Raw genomic sequence first — 24115 nt, forward strand, 5'->3', positions numbered from 1 at the left:
TATTCTCTGTCAGAATATTCACAATTGATTTAAAATGTGAGTTCACTGTATAACTTAGTAAGAAAAGCCACCAGTATTCTTCAGAAACTCCAGGATCAATATGTTTTGAAGAGATAGTAAAGATGTGATAGTGAACTCTGCAATTCACTTGGCATTTGCATTTCTACAAAGACCTTATCAAATACGGCAATTCAGTACCGTTACCTGTTCTTTCCTCTTCTGTATTTATGCGTTATGTCCGTTAAGTCCTGATTATTTTTTTTTTTCAAAATGAATATTTCCACTCCATTCAGGAGATGTTATATCAGGCACCATGACAATAAAGAGCAGGGTAAAGAAATACAGATAAGACAAAGCAAAGAAACAACAAAAAAACCCTTCAATAAATCCCTCATGGACAATATTAGCATAGAGAAGAAATACAGTCTGAATCCTCTTTTTGTCTAATTGTTGTCTCTAAAGTAACGCAAGACAGGAGTTTAATCTGCTAGATAGATCACTCACTTTATACTGAATTACACTTTTTATTAGTTCTACTATGACTTTCAGTTTAAAAAGTTAGCTTAAAACACAACACATTATTATGTGAGCATTGCCAAAAAAAGCTTACTTTGTCATGGAAACCACACTACTAGAGATAATCCCTCTCCTTATCAAGCAATGATTCAACTGGTCAAACCAGAGCCAAGACTTGGAAAATGTTAAAAATAGAGGTGCTTGGGAAGGAGTTCTGATTATCTGGAGTTTTCAGAACTGATTTACATCACTACTGGTACCCACAACACTGCCTTGGCAGTAGAACAAATTGTTGTCTTCAACAAGGAAGGTCTTACGTTGTCAGTTGACTGCGTTTTTGTCTTCCTGTGTAAATGGCACTCAAACTAGTGTGATTTCAAAACACTTCAGACTAAGTGAAAGGGTAAAGTGATTAGAAACTTATTCAAATCAAGGCACAACTGTACAATGTGCAGCATAGTCTTAATACCATGCTTTAAGCAAATTGTGCAGACAAACCCCTGACAAACAGAGCACACTGACAAAAACTGCACTGATCCCTTTCAAACTGGCTTACATGAATTTAAGATATGGTTGCTTTCTAACACTGATGGCTCCTGGAGAGATGCATGTCTCTCACTGCAGATTAGAAAATAGCAGCAGCATAATCAACATCTCCCTTCACTCAGTGGATACCTCCTGAAGTAGTAACTCTCAACAAAAGATATGTTATGCAGCATCAGATAAACCTATTTTGAGTTTGACTTAACTGGCATTTTACCTTGAAAATCAGTTGAAAAACATCTTTTTGAGCATGGTAAGGCATGCTCAGTATAGTTGATGACTTCCACAGGAGCTAATATCTTGAGTTTAACTAACATACACCTTTATTCTATCTCCAGTAGTGGGCAATACCAAGCAATGTTTCTCAAAATTTTGTACTGGCAGGATGAAACCACTCATTGGAAAAGTGTTTAAAAACCATTTTGACATACTGTGTTTGAGATGAAACTAATTCTGATTGTTGATTGTATTACATAAAATGGCTTTCTCCCACTGTTCCTAAGAATTTCTCCTCCAATGATAAAAAAATAGTATGGCTCAAAGTAACACACAGAAACCTAGAATAACAGAATGGTTTTGTTTGGAATGGACATTAATGCCCATCCAGTTCCAATCCCCCTGCCATGGCAGCTTCCACTAGACCAGGTTGCTCAAAGCCCCATCCAATCTGGCCTTGAACAATTCCAGGGATGGGACAGCACAGCTTCTCTGGGCAACCTGTTTCAATGTCTCACCACCCTTACAGTAAATAACTTCTTCCTAATATCTAATCTAAGTCCACCCTCTTTCAGTTTGCCCCTTGTCCTATCCCTACATGCCCTAAAAGTCCCTATCCATATTTCTTTCTAGATGTCTTGCTCCTTCAGTCCTCAGGTCAACCTAGGCCTGAAAAGCTGACAGTCTGTTAACATTTAAAGCTTCAGTCCCTCATACACCTTTGCCTTCATCCAGACATCCTTGTCTCTGGTGGCTGTGAGACTATGGCAAGTATCTATATGTGACACGTCTTTCACACAGAATCATGGGATCACAGAATAAGTCAGTTAGAAAGGATTTCCAGAAGACTTCAGCTCTACCTCCCACTCCAAGCAGGGTCAGCAATGGGATGAGACTAGGTTTTTCAGCGCTTTTTCCATCTGATTTTTTGAAAACTCCAAGAATGGAGACTAAACAACTTCTGTGTAATGTTCACTTATCCTCAGGGTAAAGAGGCCTCTTACTACTATGAACCTCGTGTGTTTCAACTTATGCCCTTAGTCTATTGCTTTTCTGCCATGCACCATGATGAAAAGCCTGGCTCTCTCTTCTTGGTGATCTCTTCATAGATATTATAAGGCTGCCACAAGATTGCCTCCAAAGTTTCCCTCCTTTCACCAGCTAAACAAGTGGTTTAGTAAGGTCCTCTCCTTACAGGCCACATTGGTGTCCTTCCTCTGAACTTTCTACAGTTGACTGATATCTTCAATATACTGAGGAGCCCAAAACTGGACGTAATATTCTAGAAGTGGTCCAGCAAATGCTGAGTGGAGGGGGATAATCACTTCCTGTATCTACTGGCCTTCATCTTGTTAATACAGCTCAGGACACTGCTTTCCTCAGGACCTATGTAAAATGTGCAGAGTCAAGGCTACCTACATGATTTATCAGAGTAAAAGAACTCCAAAACTCCCTCATGATAAATTTCACTGAGCGAAGGCTGAGGAAAGCTGTGCTAACGTAAGACTTCTCTCACTGTGGGGACACTGGGAAACAGAGAAGATTTTAGGAGTTCTGCATTTGTCGTGCTGCCGGATGCCACATTCATTTGCAAGACAAGTTCTTGTTATTACTCATTATTATTTGCCCATTTATACTTCATTGCATTTAAACAAAACCTTGAAGAGAAAAGGTCTTAGACAGGAAATTTGTTTTGTGCAGGCTCCCAGCAAGTTCAATAGGAACTCCATCTGAGTCACACTTGGAACAGAAACGCGTGATGCACAGCTACAGGAGGCTGCAGGAACACTTTCTCCACACAGACACACACACACATATACTCTACCCAAGGGAGAAAGCTTTAATTAATCTACTAATTAAATTAAAGCTATTTGCCCTCAACTATCACACACATTACTCCTTTCCACTCCTCCCTGCAGGCAGCCCCAGCAAGTGTGTAGTGCTACAGCTCTCACTCTAATATTCCCCAAAGGGACTTTGGGACTGGGGAAAATACTGAAGAATGGAAGAAAAGAGCTCATTATAATAGTGGTAATGGGAAGTGCTCAAGCTCATTCTCAACTTCCCTCCTTTCAATGCTAGGAGACATTGTTTTAGATATTGTGCCAAAGTGGAGAGAAAAAAAACCCACAACCAAATAAACCCACTCAAATCCCACAAGGAATCAAATCTTTATACAAAAGACTGTGCCTAGAGTAGTCTTCTCAACAAAAACTTCTTTCTCCTTCCTGTTTCTAGAGAGGTTTGCCCCTATGTAACTGTAAAAACTCAAGGAGGAGAATAAAATACATATTCATGAAGAAGGGAGCAGACTGAATGGTGTGTCAGAGTACCAATGTGGTGAGATAAGCCAGTGTGAAGTTCAGCAGAGGGGATTAGAAAGGAGGAGAGGCAATGTAAGAAACCTTCCTAATCATCATCAGTGAGGACATACACAGAAAAACAAAAAACCCAAAAACCGAAACAAACAAACAAAAAAAAAACAACCCAAAAAACCCAACCCAACAACAAATTACCAAAGAAAGAGAAGAGTCATTTCAAGAGGCATTTATGACCCATTTTAGTGTACTTCGATCCTGCCTGGGAGGAAAGTACAGCAGTGACTCTTAGGAGAGTGCTGGTAGAGTCACGGCGTGTGAGCTGCCTTGTTCCTCCTATGTCCCAGCCTGTGACTGTGAAGACTATAATGTAGCTGTGCTTTCCCATGTGTTGGTTACATTCACAGCCGTCTAATATATGTACAAATACAAAATACAGTATAAGATGTTGCACTGATCTATTGAGGAACTGAGGTGTCATTCAAGTAATCCAGTTCAGGGATTACTCAGAAAGTTTTTACTCTGCTTAAAGATATCATTGTGAACTATTTCACTATTTTGGAATTAAAAGGTGATGCAAATCTGCTCAATGGGGGAAAAAAAAGGAAAATAAAAGTCTAGATATATGAACATACTCAAGCAGGATGAAACAAGATATTGAAACAACTGAGCTTTCAACATGATAGAAAATTCCAAGATTTACTATATAAAGTTATTAACCACTGTAATCCTTCAGTCTGGGTTTATACCACAGAGAATGATACTAATGCTACTTTTATTAGGTGATGTAACAAAATAGGGTTCCTATTCCTATGATTCTCTGCCTAATGATAGGTAACTTCTCTCTGTATTTAGGACTGCATTAATTCTGCACTGCTGAGAAGCAACATCAGACACTCCTCTCACAGCCAGTTAATGTTTTGGACACCCAATGTTGGTCAATATTTACAGTATAAGTTATCTGAGTGAAAAGCATTGTATGGTAAAAGACCTGCAGTGCCAGTGCTTGTTTCTAGCTGTAGATACTGCACTAATGAATTCCAACCCCACCCCACTCCTTGGAAACTGTGCATCGCTTTTCCAACTCAAGCATCACAGATTTTATAGGCCAGCAGAAGTATTGCACTATCATTGGGCACATTATTTAATCATGGCTGATCACACCAGTATTTAAATATTGGGCAAGAGCTCTTTAACAGTAACATTTAAATGTAATTCTCAGTAAACATAATCTCTGGGAATATGCAGTTATGTCGTGATAGTGAATAGCTAAATCCTGGGTAGACAAATAATCGCCAAAGAGGTGATCAGTTCCACCAACACAATTCCATCCACCGATGCAGCAGATGGTATTTTGTATTTTTGTGATGAATAGTAACTTAGCCACATGCAACATTTCTGCCTTGGGCATTTGTAAGCTTTAAAATGATATCTGTTTAAAGAGGCACTATATATCACTGAATGCTAAGAAGCCGCATTAACTGTTGTGTAGTATTTATCTCATTAAAGGAATCAACTTTTCAACTAATGTATGTTGACAATTAATGACTTACAACAGGAGATTTGGCCTTTGTCAATAACCCTAACACCTATATTTTCAGAACATACAGCTCTGAACTAGGACCATGCCTTGTGGTTTGAATGCAGTTCAAATGTGCCTGAACTCAAGAATATGCAGTGAAGAGGTAATGGAGTATGATTTGGGAGCTCAATCGCCATTCCTTATATATCAAAGAACAAATTAAAACATATTGCTTTCATATACAAAAGAAATGCACATACCCAACCTCACTATCAGTAGATACCCATGTACTAGCCACAGTAAAACCACAACAGGCAGACAGAAATAACTGACATTTTCACAGGATCTTGAGAGGTACGGAAACACAATCACACCCAATTCCTTTCTTAAATCACAAGAGCTGAACTGTATAACGTCTTAGATGAGTTGTGATATGTAGTGGGATTTTGGTTTTGCACACTATAAAAAATCCAGACCCACCAATCTAAATTCATTTCCTAAGGAGTCGAGAGAAGCAGCTGCATAAAAGGAGAGACAGAGATAGGAACCAGCAAGGTGTAATGAAATCTCCAGTCCACATCATACACTGGGCAGAATATGCAGCAATGCTGCATACTAACATTGGGCCAGCTATAGCCTTTGTACAACCCAGTACATCTTTCCTGTTAGAAACAAAACTCACATAACCCTGCTGGCTTTTTTTTCTTTTACATTGTTGATAGGATAGGATCCCAAAAAGCTGAGATGGTGTTTTGGATAGGTAATACACTGTGAGAAGGTTTGGGCAGCAGTGTATCTAGCATCAGTTCTAGCTGTAGGTGGGTTAGATGTATACCTCTCTCTTTCCCCTTCCCTAAGTTTTCTCTTAATTTTTTTCCCTTTCCTAACATCTTACATGCTAATATTATTATTTACTAGTTGCTGTATCAAGAATATTCTATCATTATAACCTGTAACTCAAAGTTGTTATAAACTATGATGTAAGAATGATACTACCTCCTGCAAAAAGTGGGATACCTATCCCTTCATTATTCCTTATCCAAATGCTTCATGTGGCTTGAGGATATATAAACTGCACAGAAACTGCCCATGAGGCAATCATGCTAACAGGAGATATGTGGGACCTAGCCCCTGCTCTGCTCACTGCTCTGTTAGCAGCATAAAACACATGCAGCAATGAATTTCTCACATGTGCACTGCTCATGAGGTATTCTTAGAAATTCCTACCAGTGACTACACTATACTTCATGAGCTGAATATCAAGGAGGTCTCAAGAATTTCAGAAATATGATGTATTACAAAACAACTGAAAAATTACTAGAAAACAAAACATCAAAACGCAGTGCCAGATTGCATACCCTATCTCAAATTCCTATTTTACTTTTATATCACTGCAGGATATGATTTGATTTAAGGAGGGACAACATGCAGTAATAGAGATGGTCTTCTTCTAATAACAGATCTCCTCCTTAAAGGGTGACTTCATTCCAAATAAACCAGCAGGACTTGGATGCATTTCAGACCCTGACAGATAAGCCACAGGTCTCACTTTCAGAGTCTTGCCACGACCCAGATTCTGCTCCAGCATTTTCTGCTCTACTGCTTTATAGAAATGTGCCCAGATAAGGGACATCTCACTGAATATGAACAGATTTGGGATGCATTTTATTATCCCCATGGTATAGCTCCCGTTGTTCTCAGAAGGCATCTGAAGTGTTAAGCCAGTCACCTTGGGTTGATAGGTACAAAGGCATCCTTGATATAGAGCTTGGTGGCACAGGAGATCTGTAGGAGGGTAACAAATGCTTCAGCTGTGCCATTCTGCAGCTGTCTGCAATGCGCACACATTTAGGATTTTTGCATATTTAAAAAAAAAGTCAGTTTTTCAATGCCACAAAAAAGAAAAAGAAAGAAAGGTCTTTAAAGCCCAAACATACATTTACTACTCCACACTAAAGATAGTAAGTGCTGGCAGATATGTTCAAGTCTCTCTTCCCAAATTTAATTTGCTAGATGGGTGGAAGCATCAATAAATTGGCAGCCTGGAGAAAGATGTAAGGCTTTTGCTGCAGCATTTCTGTATTCCATGTTTAATAAGGTCCTTGTATATTGACTAAGAGAGCCTAATGTTATGTATTTGGGCTTGAAAATACTGGATCCTACTTCATCTGTATTAATGACACCATAACTTCACTGATACTTGCTTCTGAAAACTTTAGCTATCCTAGATTCCTACAGGTCCTTATGTGTCTTGAGAAAGTATGCAACCCAGCATACATAGAGGCAAAAACCAAATTTTGCCTCTATACTTAACAGTGGTAGATGATGAAAGCCATGCAATACATGCAACACAACCTCAGAAAACATGCCTTGCTTTGCATGATAGCCATGAGTTCATGCTTGGGTCTTTTCCTTGACTGTTATTCTTAGTAAGCCAAAAGCTTCAGAAAAGCTTTTTATTCAGATGAATTTTCCCACATCAGTGCTTGCCCAGGACCTTAAGTTGCAAGAATTTCTCAGTTATTAACCTTAACAGCTTCATTTCCAGCTCCTTACTCACATCCAGAGTTAATTTCTCTTCTGCTAATGTATTTCCACTTACAAAAAGGAAACTAATTTCTACCATGTACTTCTCAGGAAGTTCAGATCCTTATTGCCCATCCTATGGCCATGTATGTGCAATGGAATAAAGACATGCAAAGCATTTCCTCTCCACCTATTTCTGAATTGTAGTATGACAAAAAAAAGAAAAAAAATAGCTCTGAAGCCCTTGAAATTGTAACATTAAATTGCAGTAATCTTTAAATTTGTTTCAGTTTGAAGTTAATAGAAATAAGGTGGTTTCATTTCCCATGGAGAAAGGAAAGGTCAGAAATGGGGGCAGCTGCTTCAGGCTGCTTTGGTTTTCCTGCTATCAGAAGAAAACATTAACAAAATGTAAATACTGTATGTTTTATATGTACTTAAGAGTGAGAAAAAGAAGAGATTCCTCTGCCATGAGAGCAAATTACTGTCATGTCTAAGGTAAACAGAGATTTGAAAGCAAACTCAGTGAAACCTATCTTATGTTGTTACTCATGGGTTATTTGGGGTGACTCCAACATACATCAATATCATTTATTTGATCCATAGCATTACTGTGTTCAGAATTTCTACATTACACTTTTCGCAACAGATATATATTTCACATGTTCACATACGAGGAAAAAAACCCAACCCAAACACAAATAAAAACTCCTGCCCCAAAATGCAATAATCATTACTGAAACCAGAATTTTCTCTAGACTAATGTTATCCATACACATCCCTATCACTTTCCATTTGTTTTTTGTTACATTACATTAAATGGGCTTTTATTCGTCCACAGTTTTAATGGTCCTATCTTACAGCAGCTTCTGCCATGTTGTGCAGCTGTTTGGTGTTTGTTTTTTGCCCAAAGCCATTAACAGAGCTGGAAGATTGATAGTTTGTGTTGCTCAACATCCAAAAGCCTCCCTTCATAAGCAGTGCCATACAGTGTGAGTTGACCTCAGTGCAAGATGACATATCCCTCAAATACAAATTCTTATCCACAAGGTGTTATTTTGGATTTCATTAACAGAGAGAGAGGAAATATTCATGGACACAAAAGGGAAAAGAAGTAGAATTTCCATCTTTGTGTCCCATAATTAAATAGCTGCAGAACCAATGTTGTGACCAGTAGGTCACACTGTGAAAACTGAAGCAAAATAAACCTTATCATTTCTGGTCCTGATTTACTCCCTGAACTCACTGAAATCCCCTGGAAGATTAAAATGCACCTAGTAAACAGTTGGAAAAATAGAAAACATAAGATCCTTGAAGTGGAAAAGGAATAAGCATGTCATTGCAAACATAAAGGCATTCATCAGATAAAAATTTATGTGGGACTTCACACTAGTGTTAGAAAATCAGGAGGCAATGCATGAGGCTTTGAGCAACCTGGTCTAGTGAAAAGTGTCCCTGTCTGTGGCAGGGGCATTGGAACTAGATTATTTTAAGGTGCCTTCCAACCCTAATCATTCTATGATTCTATGCCCTGGCACTCCCTCTGTGCTTTCCCAGAGCACTAGCACAAACTTCTCCATAGTGCAGCACTGAGATTAATTAACCAAACTTCTCGTATCTCATACACCTGTCATTTGCACCATCACTCTAATACTTGAGCATACCTTAGCATTAAGTGGATTTATTTTTTCCACACCTTTTAGAGACAGGGCAGTGCAGCTGGTCTTGTTTGATACAGAGAGAACAGAAACAAGAAGCTGCAGCAATGCTGAATCAAGCACTAACCTAGAGCAATGAGATTTGATCTTCAAGCTGTCATGCCTTAGGTTACTCCTGTAATCGCCAGCAACCCTGAAATTCCAGATACCCGAATTAGCTGTTAGATTTTAAAATAAATAAATAAATTCATTAATAAAGTGGACGAGTTTTGTGAGCAGTGGCAGAAGGCTTTAACCATTGATTGCATGGAGTAGTGTCTCCTAGATGAGCTCCTCTTTAGATAATCTGCTGTCTGATAAGGCTTGAGCTTATGTTGAAGTTCATTTTTCTGTGGGAATTAACAAAATCTGTCTTTGCCTGAACATTCATATGAAACTGGTAGAAAGTCAATTTGCCTGAGAATGTGATTGTTCTGTCAAATTTAGTTGAAACCACCCATAGCATTCAGTATATAGGCATGAATAGATGGATAGATAGATAATTAGACAGATGATAGATATAGATAGATGATAGATAGATTGACTGATAGATAGATAGATAGATAGATAGATAGATAGATAGATAGATAGATGGGATCACAAGTCCACTTAATTTAGTGCAACAAAGGCCCTTCAACATTTTATAGCCTCTTCCCACTGACGTTGCCTGCCTTTACAAAATTCCTGACTCTCCCACAGATGCTCTGCAAATGGAGCTCGTAAGGAAATGCCCACAGCTACAGGACAAATAATAACATCATCACTTTTGATGTGAAAGCTTTTAGGCTGAAAATACGCAGAGAGATTTAATAGTTATTGTAAATAAGCAGACAGTTCACCTTGCATTAATTCAGACATAACTGACAATACACAATGGCCAAAAATGTTCAGATTTTGCAAATCTACATTGCTGGAAGTGGTACTAAAATGGACTAGCTTAGTCTGAAATTGCACGAGAATTTAGTTTTTATTTCAATGGTAACTTGTCATGTATTTGGTTATGTTTTTAAATAATGGAGCAAATTATCATAAAACTGGCTAATAGAGATATAACAACTAAACTCAACTCAGCCAGAGGGCAGCAAGAAAAAAGAACTTTTTAATATGTGAGAGGAAATAAACACAAATTTATACCCTTGAGCTTTAGCATATTTCTAATCTTATCCAGTATGCACTTTTCATTACCAGATATCTGGAGAGCCCTTAGAAAACAAGAAAGTCAAAATAAAGGTCCAAAAGAGTTTTATGCCAAAATATGTAACATGTTTAGATGTGGCTATCAGGTAAGAATAATTTAAAAAATAAAAATAAAAAATATCTCTGTGCTTTTGCTTCCCAAATCTGCAAATACCAGTAGCTCAAGTTATTGACAAACTGTCTCTCGAGTCTTCAAACAACCAAATCAACATCCTGTATTAAGCCTAAATAACCCTGAATAACACACTTTGGCCACAGATGCTAAGTCAAAGAGAGACTGTGGGACCAAAAGCATTTGAAAAGAGTACACAGAAGCTAAAGTGTTTTCTTTTTTTGCCTAAAGCTCTTAGAAAATTCATAAGAATTTTACACTCCAAATGAAGCCTACTGAGCAACGTTTGAGAGGCGAGGACATTGCATAAATGTATTATGGGGAAGGTCAGGAACAGTATAAACTTTATTGCTTCACAATCCTTAACAGAATCTTTCAGCATGAGTGAAAATATATAAAGTATTTTGAAACAGTAAGCACAGCCACTGACCACATACAAAGGATGGGAAACCATTAAACCTACCAATTGACACAAAGGAAATCTGGCTAAAAGACATTCATTGAGCCTATTTTCCCTCAGGAAACAACCTGCTGATGAAGCTTATAGACCAAACCGGAATGACAGAAAAAAAAAAAAAAAGAAAGAAAAAAAAGCAGCTGTAATTTCTCCTGTTTAGAAAGCGGTAGCAGAGTTATGAAGTGCTTCTTTTTCATATTGTGCCCTGTTTGAAGACAATATTTGAATATTTATTTAGAAACCTTATTCTGTACAAAAAAAAAGGAGAAAACTTGAAATTGAGATTAAATTTTGTAAACTTTGCTAGAAAGAATAATCCTGGCTAAATATTACAAAATATTTCTTAAATGTTATTATGTGGGGAAAATATTTTCCCTGTTCTTTCTAAAATGGATCATCTTTCATTTTTTTTCTAAGTCCTGAAGTATTTAATGGTATGCATTTTTCATTTTTCTTTACTACAGACACAATAATCCATTTCCATCTGCCCTCACTCATCCAAGAACACACATTTAATAATCCATTTTTAAAATGTCTTCCAGGAAAAGTAGTAAATAGCATTTGTGATAACCTTACAAACCACCCTACGGCGGTGAGTTCCAATATGTTAATAATGCCAGACAATCAATTGGGCAACAGTGACTTACTGTCATCTATTCATCAATCACATGATATTTGTGAAGTATAACCAACTGCTCAATAAAGCTGAGGTTTCTAAAAATTAAAGAAACAAATGTATAGACTGAGATAATTTTTATGACCCTGCTGTAGGGAGAGCACTAAGGAGGCTTAGGAAGGGTTATACCAATATACAGATGTTTCTATCCCTTGCCACAGAATCATTAGTATATATTAATATAGGCAAGCATCTTAACCTAGACATTCAACATTTGAGTTGTTAAATATTGGCTTAAGTACATTTGTTGACATCAGTTAGGTACACAACTAAGCTCTAACATGCATAAGGAAGTACAGAAGCAGGTCCCATTTATTAGAAAGGTGATGTTCTCTAATTTGGGCAAAACCAGCATTATATAGAATAAACAAATCACAGATATTATTGTATTTTAATGGGACCCATATCTCAAAAATCCTCACTTCCAAGTGATTTACACATGGGGAGAAAAAACAAAAAACAACAACAAAAAAAAACCCCACCAAAAACAGGGCAAGAGAAAGAAATGCAATTTTCTTTTCAGGAGTGTGAGCACAAGCTAGCCTGGACTGAGTTATTCACCCCTTGCCCAAAGAAACAAAGAAGGATTTGTTGAATTGGGTTCCATGCCCTTGGGGGCTACAGTGACAGCAACACTTAGGCTTTATGGTTGGCAGTGCTTTTTAATGGGTCTCATAGATTTTTATCAAATAGCCATGTCTCTATGGCTTTGAAAAAAAGAAGCCCTAGAAGCAGGCTTAAGCACTGCATGCTGTCTTGCATCTACTTCCTAATCCTATGGATGTTGCATGGGTAACCCTTGGACAGTTCATCTGGAGGCCCTGTGGTGTGGAACCCTGTGGCAAGCACTGATCCCGTGTGCTCCCCCAGGCAGGCTTACAGCAACGCTTCTTGATCCCTAGGAAAGCCCCAGTTCTTGCTGTAGGACATACATTCACTCTGAGAAGCAGCAGAGTTTATTTCACAGATAGAGAAGAAACTATTGCAAGCTATGGTGAGAGGGACAGGAGGAGAAGGCCAAATCCCTAACAGTACAGTGATGAAAATGTGGGTTTTTTTTCATATTCTTTTCCTCTCTTCCTGCTCATTTGCTTCCATTTTCTCCTTCCTTTTTATGTAGCTTTGGTTTGGCATCACAACTATCTCTTCAAGCTGACTCCACAGTAAATTTTCTTAGGCTGCTGACTCAGCAAACCAGAGGAAGAACAGGCCAGTAGCACATTTGCTAGTGACTTGGATAATATCCCTCCAGGTGCTGGATATTAATAGCTGAGCAACATGAAAAATCACTGATTCTTTTTCCACGGGCTCCATTTCTAAGAAATCTTCTATTTATTTCCTAATTTGTTATTTGACTGCTCATCCAACACTCCTCCAAGCTCATGAATACAAAACCAGCAGGGAAAAGAATCATATTAATGTTCTTAAATCAGTGTTGTCATCATATTATTTGCCTGTCACAGAAATTATTACTACTACCAGAAGGAAAAAGAGTGAACACTTTAATGAGGGCAACGATTTACGGCTTTGTAACCTGCTGCCATGCGTTTCTAAGACCTAAATATCTTGCCTGCCTAAATAAGGAAAGCTGCATGTACATATATGTTTGCGCATTATGCTGTGAACCGCACGTTGGTAGAATATGTGTATTTCTAGACTTTCTTTTTTTGGTTGCCATTCATGTTTTGTGCAAATAAACTTAGTAACCTTAAAAGCCATTTTAAACAAGTGTGCCTTTTCTTCAGCTTCTGCAATAACTGTAACTGACACCTGATGTGCCCAGTGCGAGAATACGAGTGGCAGTGAACTAGACGGAGTATCGACGCAACACCAAGGTCTCCTACCAGTGTCAGACATCTTAAACAGGAGTACCAACATGCTAAGCTTTCTCAAAAAAACCACCACCACCCAGGGACTTACAGTTATCTCAGGAGGAGATATCACCCTGAGTTTTCCATCATTCTGTCACTCTCTGTAAGTACCTGTCCCACCTACCTGACAGGCTAAGGACCATCTTGAAACCAGGATTTTAATTTTTGTGTCTCTGAAAGGTGGTTGGTATCAAGGGCACTTTTTGTATTTTGTAACACTGATTTTCTCAGATTTTTTTTGTGTTACACCATACAGAAATTCTGAACCTTCTCTTACCCCCTTTTCTTACCTTATACAACCTGAGACTTTTTTTTCTTCTTTAAAAAAGTCATAAGGTGTTCTGAGGTTGTTATGTTGTGCTGATTGCCCCCAGCACTATCTCCTTATATTAAAAAGGAAAACGTATAGCAGCAGTAATGTCTTGGCTAGCTGAGTTTTTACTCCTCTGGAGAACATTCCCAGCAGTTCCTTACCTATATGTGTACATATCTGAATTTTCATTACGTAATAGGGAAATCCCATGTAGGTGTTCATTATGATAAAGACAGCAGCAATTCTAAAGAGAATTTGACTAGGGCTATGAGACATTATAAATCATAAGGCACATAAAGTAATTAAAAGCTGTCTTATTAAGTCCTGCATGAAAAAAAAATAGTTTGATTAAAGAGTAAGGACCAATACAACCATCTTATATTCATGCCTCAGGAAACTCACATTCGGGCTGCAGCAGAAAATGGATGCTCTAACAAACATAGCAGGGCTGGAGAGAAACTGGTAGGATAGTGTGTCTGAATATGCTGTCTCTCATCTTTAAAAAATGACAGACACTGAAATATAAATGATCCTATCTGAACATAGCCTGGCAGGCTGGAAGCAACTGCTACAGATGAATAATGGAGAATACAGACAGGTCTCTGCTCTGTAGACTATACACACCCTTTAAAACTTTGAGAAATTTTATCCCCTCAGTAAACAGGGTCTAACAAACAGATCTAGCTTCTGTCTTCACCTATTTATGAACTGATTAAACGCAATCAGATCAAGATTTCATTCTCTGATCTGTAAGATGCTGTTTGTTCATCCAAATCTGTATTTTCCCATCTGACCCTCATATGGTGATTGTACTTCAAAGCTGGTATACAAGAGGTATCACTTACACCTTTCTTTTTAATTTCTTTTTGCTTTGTATTGTTTTTTTTAAGGAGGTAAATTAAGATGTTTGCCAGCTAATAAAATGCTATGAATAATACCATTTTAAGCATTTAATCTTAGCAATATTAAAAATGCCACAACAAGGAATTCCAAATATTAGCTGAAGTAGTACATCTGATTGAATTATTACAGACACTTAGAACACCTGCATTGCAGTTACATTTAAAATTCAGTTCATATACTAAGCCAACTTTGTGAGTCATGAATTCCATTGTTTCTCAAATTCGTTTAGAACCAGACAGAAGAATGATGATTTAGGATCCTATCGTATCCTCAATAATTTTATGATCACTCTTGTTAATACTTCCAATAATAAAAAACAAGCCCACTGCTATCACAGGTGAATGGAATGAGAAATCAATCAAAATGGCAGTGAAAGTGAATTTAGAAGCAAAAAATAAGTAGGATGAAGAAAACTAATGTGCCAACAGAAAGAGGAGATATTCAGACAAAACAAAAAATGAAAGTGACTGAAAAGAAATGGGCTAGCTAAAAAAAAAAAAGGATTAAAACCAGCTAAAATAGCAACATAGACATTTCAAGCTAGGAAAGCATTTAAAATGGGGAAAAAACAAAGCTCAAGAAATCCTCTAAAATGTATTGAAGGTAACATGTTTGTAGATACTACCTTCAGTTCCAAGTGATTAATAAGAAGGTAGAATACCTTTGTGATAAGCAAATACAGAATAACTTGTTAAACACATGAAAAATCTAACCACCCTAGTCCCTGACAATTAGAACTGGTTTAATGTGCCGATTTCTAAATGTATCTTAGTATATTATTTTCTTGTTGTCTGGTCTGTCTGTAGTTGAAGCCACCTAGAATTTTTCATTAAAACACTTTGTCCTTTTTTTGCCTTTTCTTTATCTGTTTATGAATGCAGACACTAGCCTGGGCACTTTGTGGTTTTCTGTGTGTAAAATGGAATGTGGCTCATTCTATCCGTGAAGCCAAAAACTACACATCCAAGCAGCTGTACAGGTTCAGGAGCCACACTATGAAGGATGAAGACATGGGCAACAAATGGGGATCAATCCCAACTGGTGAGAACAGGATCTCACCTTGAGAGTAACAGGAGATTTCTTGAACAGTACCAGATGTGTTTAGAGAAAAGCAATGTAAAAGAAGATTTTTCTTTTTTTTTTCAGGAACTTTTGGGAGCATAGGATGACATTCAAATTTACTCTATATTTTTTAAAAGTCACATCCACTCCCTTGGTAGAAAATCTGAATATCTGTGTGACAGAAAAGTACCAGTTTGAGGACACCAGTACAGCACATTAGAGATGGTTTGAAAAAGAAAGTGTGTGAACCAGTGGAGAGAAAACGTGTTACCACATGCATTACAAAAAGAGTCCCTGCAAGGAAAGAACCATAAATAACATTATATCATTCCTGAACTCTGGTCTATGAAAAGAAACTTAGAGATGTAATAAGGAATAAATACACAAATTATAGTACAAGTTCTGTCAAAGGCATAAATCTCTTCACTGGCCAAAGTGTGTGTGCAAATACACAAGTTTATGTGCGTAAAATCATTTACTTTAGTCCCTGGGTTCCTGCAAGAGATTATAATAAAACCTGGCACTTTTACACAAGATCATAAACACTGCAGAAACAGCATATACAAAAGCGTATTTGACATTATTAGCTCTGGTTTGCTTCACAGTATTTCATTAGAGAGCTGTTCTTTCCAAAAGCTGGAGCTGATCACTAATTATCCAGCTCAGCGATCACAGTTTTGTGCTGGAATGCTAGGAACTGGAAACTTCTTGTCCTTTTACATTTTGCCAGGAAGGTCATCCATCTGAAAGCTCAAGAGATACGTTCAACCACATCTATTTTGCTTAATTAAAAATTGTTCACCTCTAAATAAGAAGACATCTTTTGTCTGTCTCAAGCTGAACACCGAGAGTCTTGAAACATCCAAGATCATTGGTCATTAAAAAAAAAAAGTCCTTTGCCTTTCCATTCATATGACCATTTACTTTATTTCCAGTCTGAAAATTATGCTGCATACCCAGGAATTCAGCAGGTCTACTGACAGGCTTTCCAGTTTCACCAGGTATAGGGTGCTTCTCACTGACACAGATTAGGAAACACTGAGGCTGTTTTAGGCTTAGCTGTAAAATGGGAGTTTCGAAGAGACTGAGACATGATGGTTGTCATTTCTGGGTCTCAAACCAGAAGTTACAAGGTGTGTTTAGGTAATCCAATATATGTCCAAAAACTAGCATCTGAATTTCAGATAAACTCCTTTTATAGGAATCTTATGCTAACATAAGCATCCAAAGCAGATGAAATGTGGGGCTTTTTCCCCTCCACATTAGCTTAGAGGAAGTCTAGTGTAAATGTGTATTTCAGAGATACAGTATAAAAATTAAACAGATTCACTTAGCTAATAACTAATACCTACTAGCCAACCAGGAAAACTAGGCAATACTCAGAAGAGTCATGCATTAGAAAGAAATTTAAAGAACAGATAATATATATCGTAAGGGACTGTATTATTTGGATGAACAGAAGTATACTACCAGTTTCAATCCTACTCTACAGAATTCAGCTGAATAATGCTACATTTAAGATATGCAGTTAATTAAAGTGGTTTCTAAATACAACCTAAGAAGAAAGAATTTGTATTTTTTTGCCAAAATAAAGCCAAGCCCTGTATGCTGACTGCTATGCACTGTAAAAGACAGGTCACACAACCAATACTCATAAGCAAAAAACTATGTAAAAACTGCTGAAAGATACTCTAGTCACATCACTACCGTATTAAATAGTTCTTAATTAAAAGTAAAAACAAAACAAATGTGAAGAATTCTTTTTAAATACCTAGCTATTAAAGTGCAGCAACATGAGAAATCTCTATATTAAGCAACTGTAAAGCATTTGCATGGAAATTATAGCAATTCGTGAGAATGAGGTAGAGGTTTTAAATAATAGTGCTATTTGTCATGGTATCCCTTTGTCCTTTGTGCAATGCTTCTTGAGAAGTGATGAAAAACACAGTTGTGACCAATGGCCTAGCAAAGAACTGAGTTGAAATGCGAGATGAGTTTATTATAGGGGTTGTGTATTGTTCCTCACAGTTATAAAGCGAAAAAGCATGTTTTCTTCAAAGGTCTATGGCTGTTACATGAGGCTACATAGAGCCACACTGCTCAGGGGGACAACAGGCAGGCATAGTTACAATCTCCAGATGTGTTAAGACAGAGTGGTTCATGGGAGAGCATGTTGCTTAGTAAGTAAAGGCTTATGATGAAAATAAACCCCTGTAATCTTCATGAAGATCTGACAATCTTCAGAAAAGTGATAGAAGAGTTTGAGTGCCTGTGTATTTAGAGGCCCACTTACACAGTTTATTAAAATTGGTCCTCTGAAATCAGAGGCATTCAAAAACACTGGCTGAAATATCTTGAGTCTCATGTTTCACTGAGCTGATAAAAATTTTCTCTCTAATTTTATCCCATCTTCCTGGAAAAAATCCCCAACAAAAACTAAGCCAATGGATTTGAAGCAAGAGCCCTACATTTTTTCAATCTCTATTCTATTCTACTTTAGTCTAGTCTAGTCTAACGTATTATTTTAATTTTAAATTTTATTTTATTATTTTTAATTTTATTTTATTTTCTATTCAATATCAAATAGTGAACAAATCCCCTCAAGGAATGGACTTGCCCTTCTATAGGATGAGCAGTGATCACAGTTCTATTGCATACCAAAGGAGGATTAAGTAAAAAAGATCAGTAACAGGCCCTTCACTCTTAGCAAGTGCTGGACTCGAGAACATGCATTTATATGAGTACAATGTAAATAAAAACACTTTTTCTTACCATGGGAAGCAGTGCGAGAAAGAAGAAGCAGATCTTCCAGTTGATGGCCATCTTCTCTCTTAATTTTGAACTTCAGTCAAGTTTTGGTTGTTAACACTATTATTCCAGCTGAAGCAGCCTCTCTGCAGAATTTTTCACCAAGGTCTTCAGGTCAAGGCTGAGATCTCTACAGTGAAAGAGGAAAATTAATATAAATAAACATGAAGAGAATGAAAAAGGTATGGACAGTGAACAGAGAACTCAACACTTGAACTGTGAGTTGTACGTAATAAAGTTCAACCATACTTGTAACCATATTTGTGTGGACTGCAACTATCAACAGATGGTTTTGATACTTAATTTAAAGCCAAAGGATATGTTTTATGATCTGTTACTTGTATCATAGAAACTACTGAAACAGGTTCTGTAGCTGCAAAGACGTAAATTGTACCCAAAGGAAAAGGTAGGATGGATGGATGATTTTGAACCAGAAAAAGAACCTAACTGTCTGCTTCATTTCTGAAGTCATGACTTGCCCTTCAATATTTTCAGTAATATCTCAAAAGAACAGCTGTCTGGGGCCTTTTTAGGAGACTGCATGACACGATGATTTACTCACAGAGATCACTTGTCCAGGTAACAAAATCCATGACCAGAGTTGTTAATAATCTGACGTCTTTTTGAGAACCTAGCAATAGAGTTACAAGGGAATGAACTGTATTGGAAGTCTAAAGATTCATCTGTAAGACAGGACTGACTTATACGGATGACAGTGTCATGAATATTTGACTTCGAACACTTGGTTTTTGCCAAGGAGCTAGACAGGTAGTTAGGACCAACAGAATTGCATAGCAGGCATTAGCTCTGTCCTAGCAACTCCTGCCGCAACACTGTGTATAAGAAATCCCACTCACTCCAAACCATAATTAATTAAACATTTTTTCATTCAAGAAAATTTTCTCTCACCTGTCTAGTGGAGGAGATTGACAGAGTAGCATGGTGGGCAACTGGCATCCAACAATGGTTAGCAGACCACACACCTTCAAGTGTATTTCTACCCTATAGACTTAATTTGTCCAAGAAAAGCTCAGCCAGAGGTCCTTTGGCAATGTCTATGGCAACTTAGGTGCAACATTTCTACTTAGGAAGGTGTGAGAGTTTAGCCACATGGGCATGAGCTGTGCCACACCAGCTTGTTTCAGAGCCAAAGAACTCTCTCTCATCTGTTTTATTTCCAAATGAAGCCTTTGAATACTAAGGCCCCTTTTAAAATCTTCTTGTCTGATGTAGATTTCCTACATGCCACCACCTATCACCTCCATGGGCATAAACACAACCGACATTCATCTTCACAACTACAGAAAAATTTAAGCAGATAAGAAAAAATTTGGAGAAGAAAATAAAGTCATGATAGATAGCAACAAGTCAGGGATACAGGACACAAACAGAGAGAGAATACAGCTAGGGTGTATTGGAAAAACATTTAAAATAACAGAAGGAATGTGAGAAAATACAACAAATGAGAAAACAGACCAAAGACAGAAAGTAAATAAAGAAATGACAAAGGCAAATGCAAATAAACTTTTATGATCAGGGGACACTCAATTTTTATACTGACTGTGACATACTGCCAAAACATCAGTATTCGGAAAAAATAAGAAATAAAATAGGTTAATTAAGCTCTATTTTTTTTTTTTTTTGGTCTTCTCTATCCAGACCCTGACTAAACAGAGAACAATGATTCATAAAATTCCCTCTAAACAGATCTGCTTTCTGCCATCCTCACTCGATCAGTCACTCGTGCTCTGCTCTGGTACTGAATTTAATTACTTAACTGTATTTCTGATGGTTTATCAAATAATGAAGGCCTGATAAGATCTCAGCTGAGGAGGACAGCAAATATCTGTGGGTGACATTCAGCAGTGAGGAGCTGGAAAAACAAAGTCACTCCATTAACAGAAGCAGCAGAAAACCAGACAGATGCATTAGCAGACATTGGATTTAAATTTTTTTCTTGATCATTTGCACTCCTGTGTGCAGGCCATTACAAAAAGGCCAGAGAGTGGTGTGGATTGAATTCTATCCTTGGTTTCTGCTACTGTAATACAACAGAAATATGATGTAAATACAAAAGGAGAGAGGGAGATGACTGACTGACTAAGCAGATAAACAGCCTGCAAGAAGGTGTTAACTTTCAGAATACACTCTTCCCAATATTCGAAGACCCAGTTTTACTTTAACCTGGCATTAACTGGGCTTGAAAAGTGGAGAGTGGATGTTTTATGTTTTATCTTAGTTTCAAAGGAACTTCTAAAGAGATAACATCAACATCTGCAAACCATTTCCTTGCTTTTCTTTCACATTTTGCAGAGAAAGCAAAAGAATCAACTTCATTTTTGCTTTCAAGGTAATCATAGAAACTTGCATAAAAACTGGGCTGAGGCCTTCATATCATCCACAGGGACTCAAGTGTTTATTAGGCAGTAACAGCTACCAGTTCTGTGAACTTCTACCCTGGACCTGCAACAGAACCTGTATATATTGTTTAGCAGCTCCCAGCATGTATGATATACGTAGGTGCGGAGTCCACCTATTACAAAGAAAAGGCACAAACAGGGACTATCAGCTAAGTTTTACGAGAAAAATTAACTTTTCTAAAAATACAGGGAAGTTTTATAAAGCATTTTCATTTCCATTCATGGGAAAGATATAAATATATGAATATAGAATTTGGAATGAAAGTTTGAATTATATATTGTCTTCTGATGTCAATGGTAGCCAAATAGTGTCTGCGTACCAAATGCAATAGGGTAGAATTTGGTAGCCAAATTCTGTAATCCCATTAGTAAATTAGAGATACTGATTCTTTATACTTTTTTTTTATCTTCATCTGCTACTGTAATTAAAATTAGTAAAGTCAGAAGAGCCAATAGCATGGGGGTTGCATCTTTCACTTATGCATATACAGTCCGTCAATATAAAGAAGTCTTCAACTACCACTGGTAAAACAGGAAAGCTGTTGAAGTGTCTGGAAATCTGAAAATCAGTTGATGGTTACTAAAATGGAATGAGCTTCAGGGAATTATTTCAAGCATAACTGCAATATAAAGAAAAATAAAAATTACCCATTTTGGTAAGCTAATGACTTAAGAAAGTAATTCATCACCTATGTAGGAGGACTCATTTGTCCACCACAGACACTTTCAGTGCCATAGCAGACCCCTTGTGTTACTTCAAATAGGCACTTCAAGGGCAGGTTGGAAAAACTCCAGCAAAACATGTTTTGCTGTAAGTGCCCATTTCTTTCCCCCACTTAAAAAAAAATATCTGGAGCTTAGCTCATATGTGGACTACATTACAGAAGCCTAAAGGCTGGTGAGGAGAATTGCACTGTGAGAAGTCCACAACTGCCAGATGCACAATACAATGTCAGTAACCAGGAAAAGCTTGCGGTTTTACAAGGAGAATGTACCTACTCCCAGGCAGGCATCAAAGAATCAAACTTACCCATATCAAATAATGGGTCATTATTATTGAGTTGTTACCTCACTCAAAAGAAAGAAATAACCTGATCTGCTAGGCTTCTTGTCCACTGGCATGTGTGCCACTGGTCTGAAAGGAAAGCAATAAATTTCAAAGATGACCCACAACGGCTTAGTCCAGTGGTGAACAAATGTGATTTCATTACTTAATTAATCTTAATTCAGTGTCTTGTCAGGGCTCCCACCACATCCTTCTCCTGCACCATCGCCAAGCTACTACACAAATGTGGAAATCTGAAAGCTTCTGACAACATGCAGGAGCAATTGAGCTTTTGCAGTCTGAAAGTGTACCTTGCACCAAAGTCACCCACTCCATGCAGAGTATCCCAGTACTTCATAGTGACATGAAGAATATTTCCCAATGCAGAATAAACATGGGTGGATAATAATGGGGTGACAAAGAAAGGAGATGCCAAGGAGAATGCTCCAGCTATCACCAGTCAGTCTGGCTCACAGATCACTCCCTTGACATTTCCAAGTTCTCCTCAGAGACAAGAACTCCACAGCTGTTTATGGCACAAATTTTGCTAGAATGACATCTTTGGTTTATATATGAAGAGGTAATTATGTAATTGATACTCTATTTACTGTCTTTGATCTTTCAATACAAGGTGTGAAATCCAGTGCATTTTATTATTTCCCTCCTAAAACTAGTAGTATGCCAGCTTCATAATTTATATTAAAGGTCATGGTGAACCTTCCTCATATCAACTGAGACCTGCTAGCAAGAAATAAGCATAGCTGGGGAAGAAACCCTTGAGTGATGTGTCACTTAATGTTAGAAACCTAGAAGACACATGACTTCCGTCTAAAGTCGCCTTTCATGTAGTCAATGCAAGGATGTAAACATAGGAAGAAAACAGTTTGTCTGACCTGTTTTAGCTGACTACTTTAAATTTTCTACTTCTCTCCTGTGAGCACAAAAGAATTTTTAACAGCCAGCTCATATGTTGACATCTACATTGTAGATATCTAAATTTGGACAGAATAACTCTACCTCCAGTCTCTTCTGCAGTATATGGATCAGCAATATGAAACCCAAAATAGTAAAGTTTGACCTACAAGAAAGGCTTAAGAAGAAACTAGTAAGTTGGTGTCAATAGCACAGACAACATCCTCCTGTACTCGGCAGTGATGAGGCCACACTCCAAATGCTGTGTTCAGTTCTGAGCCCCTTGCTACAAGAAAGACATTGAGGTGCTGGAGTGGGTCCAGAGAAGGGCAATGAAGCTGGCGAAGGGTCTGGAGAATAAGTCATATGAGGAATGACTAAGGAAACTGGAATGGCTTAGTCTGGAGAAGAGAAGGCTCAGGAGGGACCTTATCACTCTCTACAACTACCTGGAAGGAGGTTGAAGTGAGGTGGGGTTGGCCTCTTCTCCCACATAACAAGTGACAGGACAAGAGGTAACAGCCTCAAGCTGCACTGGGGAGGTTTAGATTGGATATTAGGAAAAATCTCTTCATCGAGAGGGTGATCAGGCATTGGAACAGGCTGCCCAGAGAAGTGGTGGAATCACCATTCCTGTGACTGTTCAAAAATCTTGTGCATGAGGCCCTCAGTGATAAGGTTTAGTGGTGGACTTGTCAGTCCTGGGGCAATGGTTGGACTTGATGATCTTAAAGGCCTTTTCCAACCTAGCTGATTCTATGATAAGTAATAAAAAATGTAAGAAAATTTAACTGAATACCTGACAGCAAGAGCTCTAAATTTTCCCACAGAAAGTAGTCTATAAGGGACAATCCTACTGAGGTAAACAAAATGAACACCACCATGGCCCTTCTACTGTCTTTAATACACCACTTATTATTTCCTGAGTTTAAATATCATGGGTTATTTTCCCACAATTTACTTGCATTAATCTTTATAAATTTACTGAGACTAAAGTATCA

General features: G+C 37.7%; 1 protein-coding gene across 8 annotated transcripts in view; it reads right to left on the reverse strand.

The window, feature by feature from the left end:
* ADCYAP1R1 (ADCYAP receptor type I) overlaps positions 1-24115 on the reverse strand; it is a 140467-nt gene that overhangs the window by 89176 nt on the left and 27176 nt on the right. For all 8 annotated transcript variants that reach the window (XM_061354772.1, XM_061354775.1, XM_061354774.1 and 5 more), the window contains one exon: positions 18702-18867. In XM_061354772.1, coding sequence (XP_061210756.1) covers positions 18702-18752 — 51 coding nt within the window. In that variant the 5' untranslated portion in view covers positions 18753-18867. The remainder of the gene's footprint in view (positions 1-18701; positions 18868-24115) is intronic.

The sequence above is a fragment of the Neopsephotus bourkii genome, unplaced genomic scaffold (genome assembly GCF_033783945.1).
Source record: "Neopsephotus bourkii isolate Nb327-2 ecotype Australia unplaced genomic scaffold, CSIRO-AGI_Nbou_v1 NB_745, whole genome shotgun sequence".
Taxonomy (NCBI): domain Eukaryota; kingdom Metazoa; phylum Chordata; class Aves; order Psittaciformes; family Psittacidae; genus Neopsephotus; species Neopsephotus bourkii.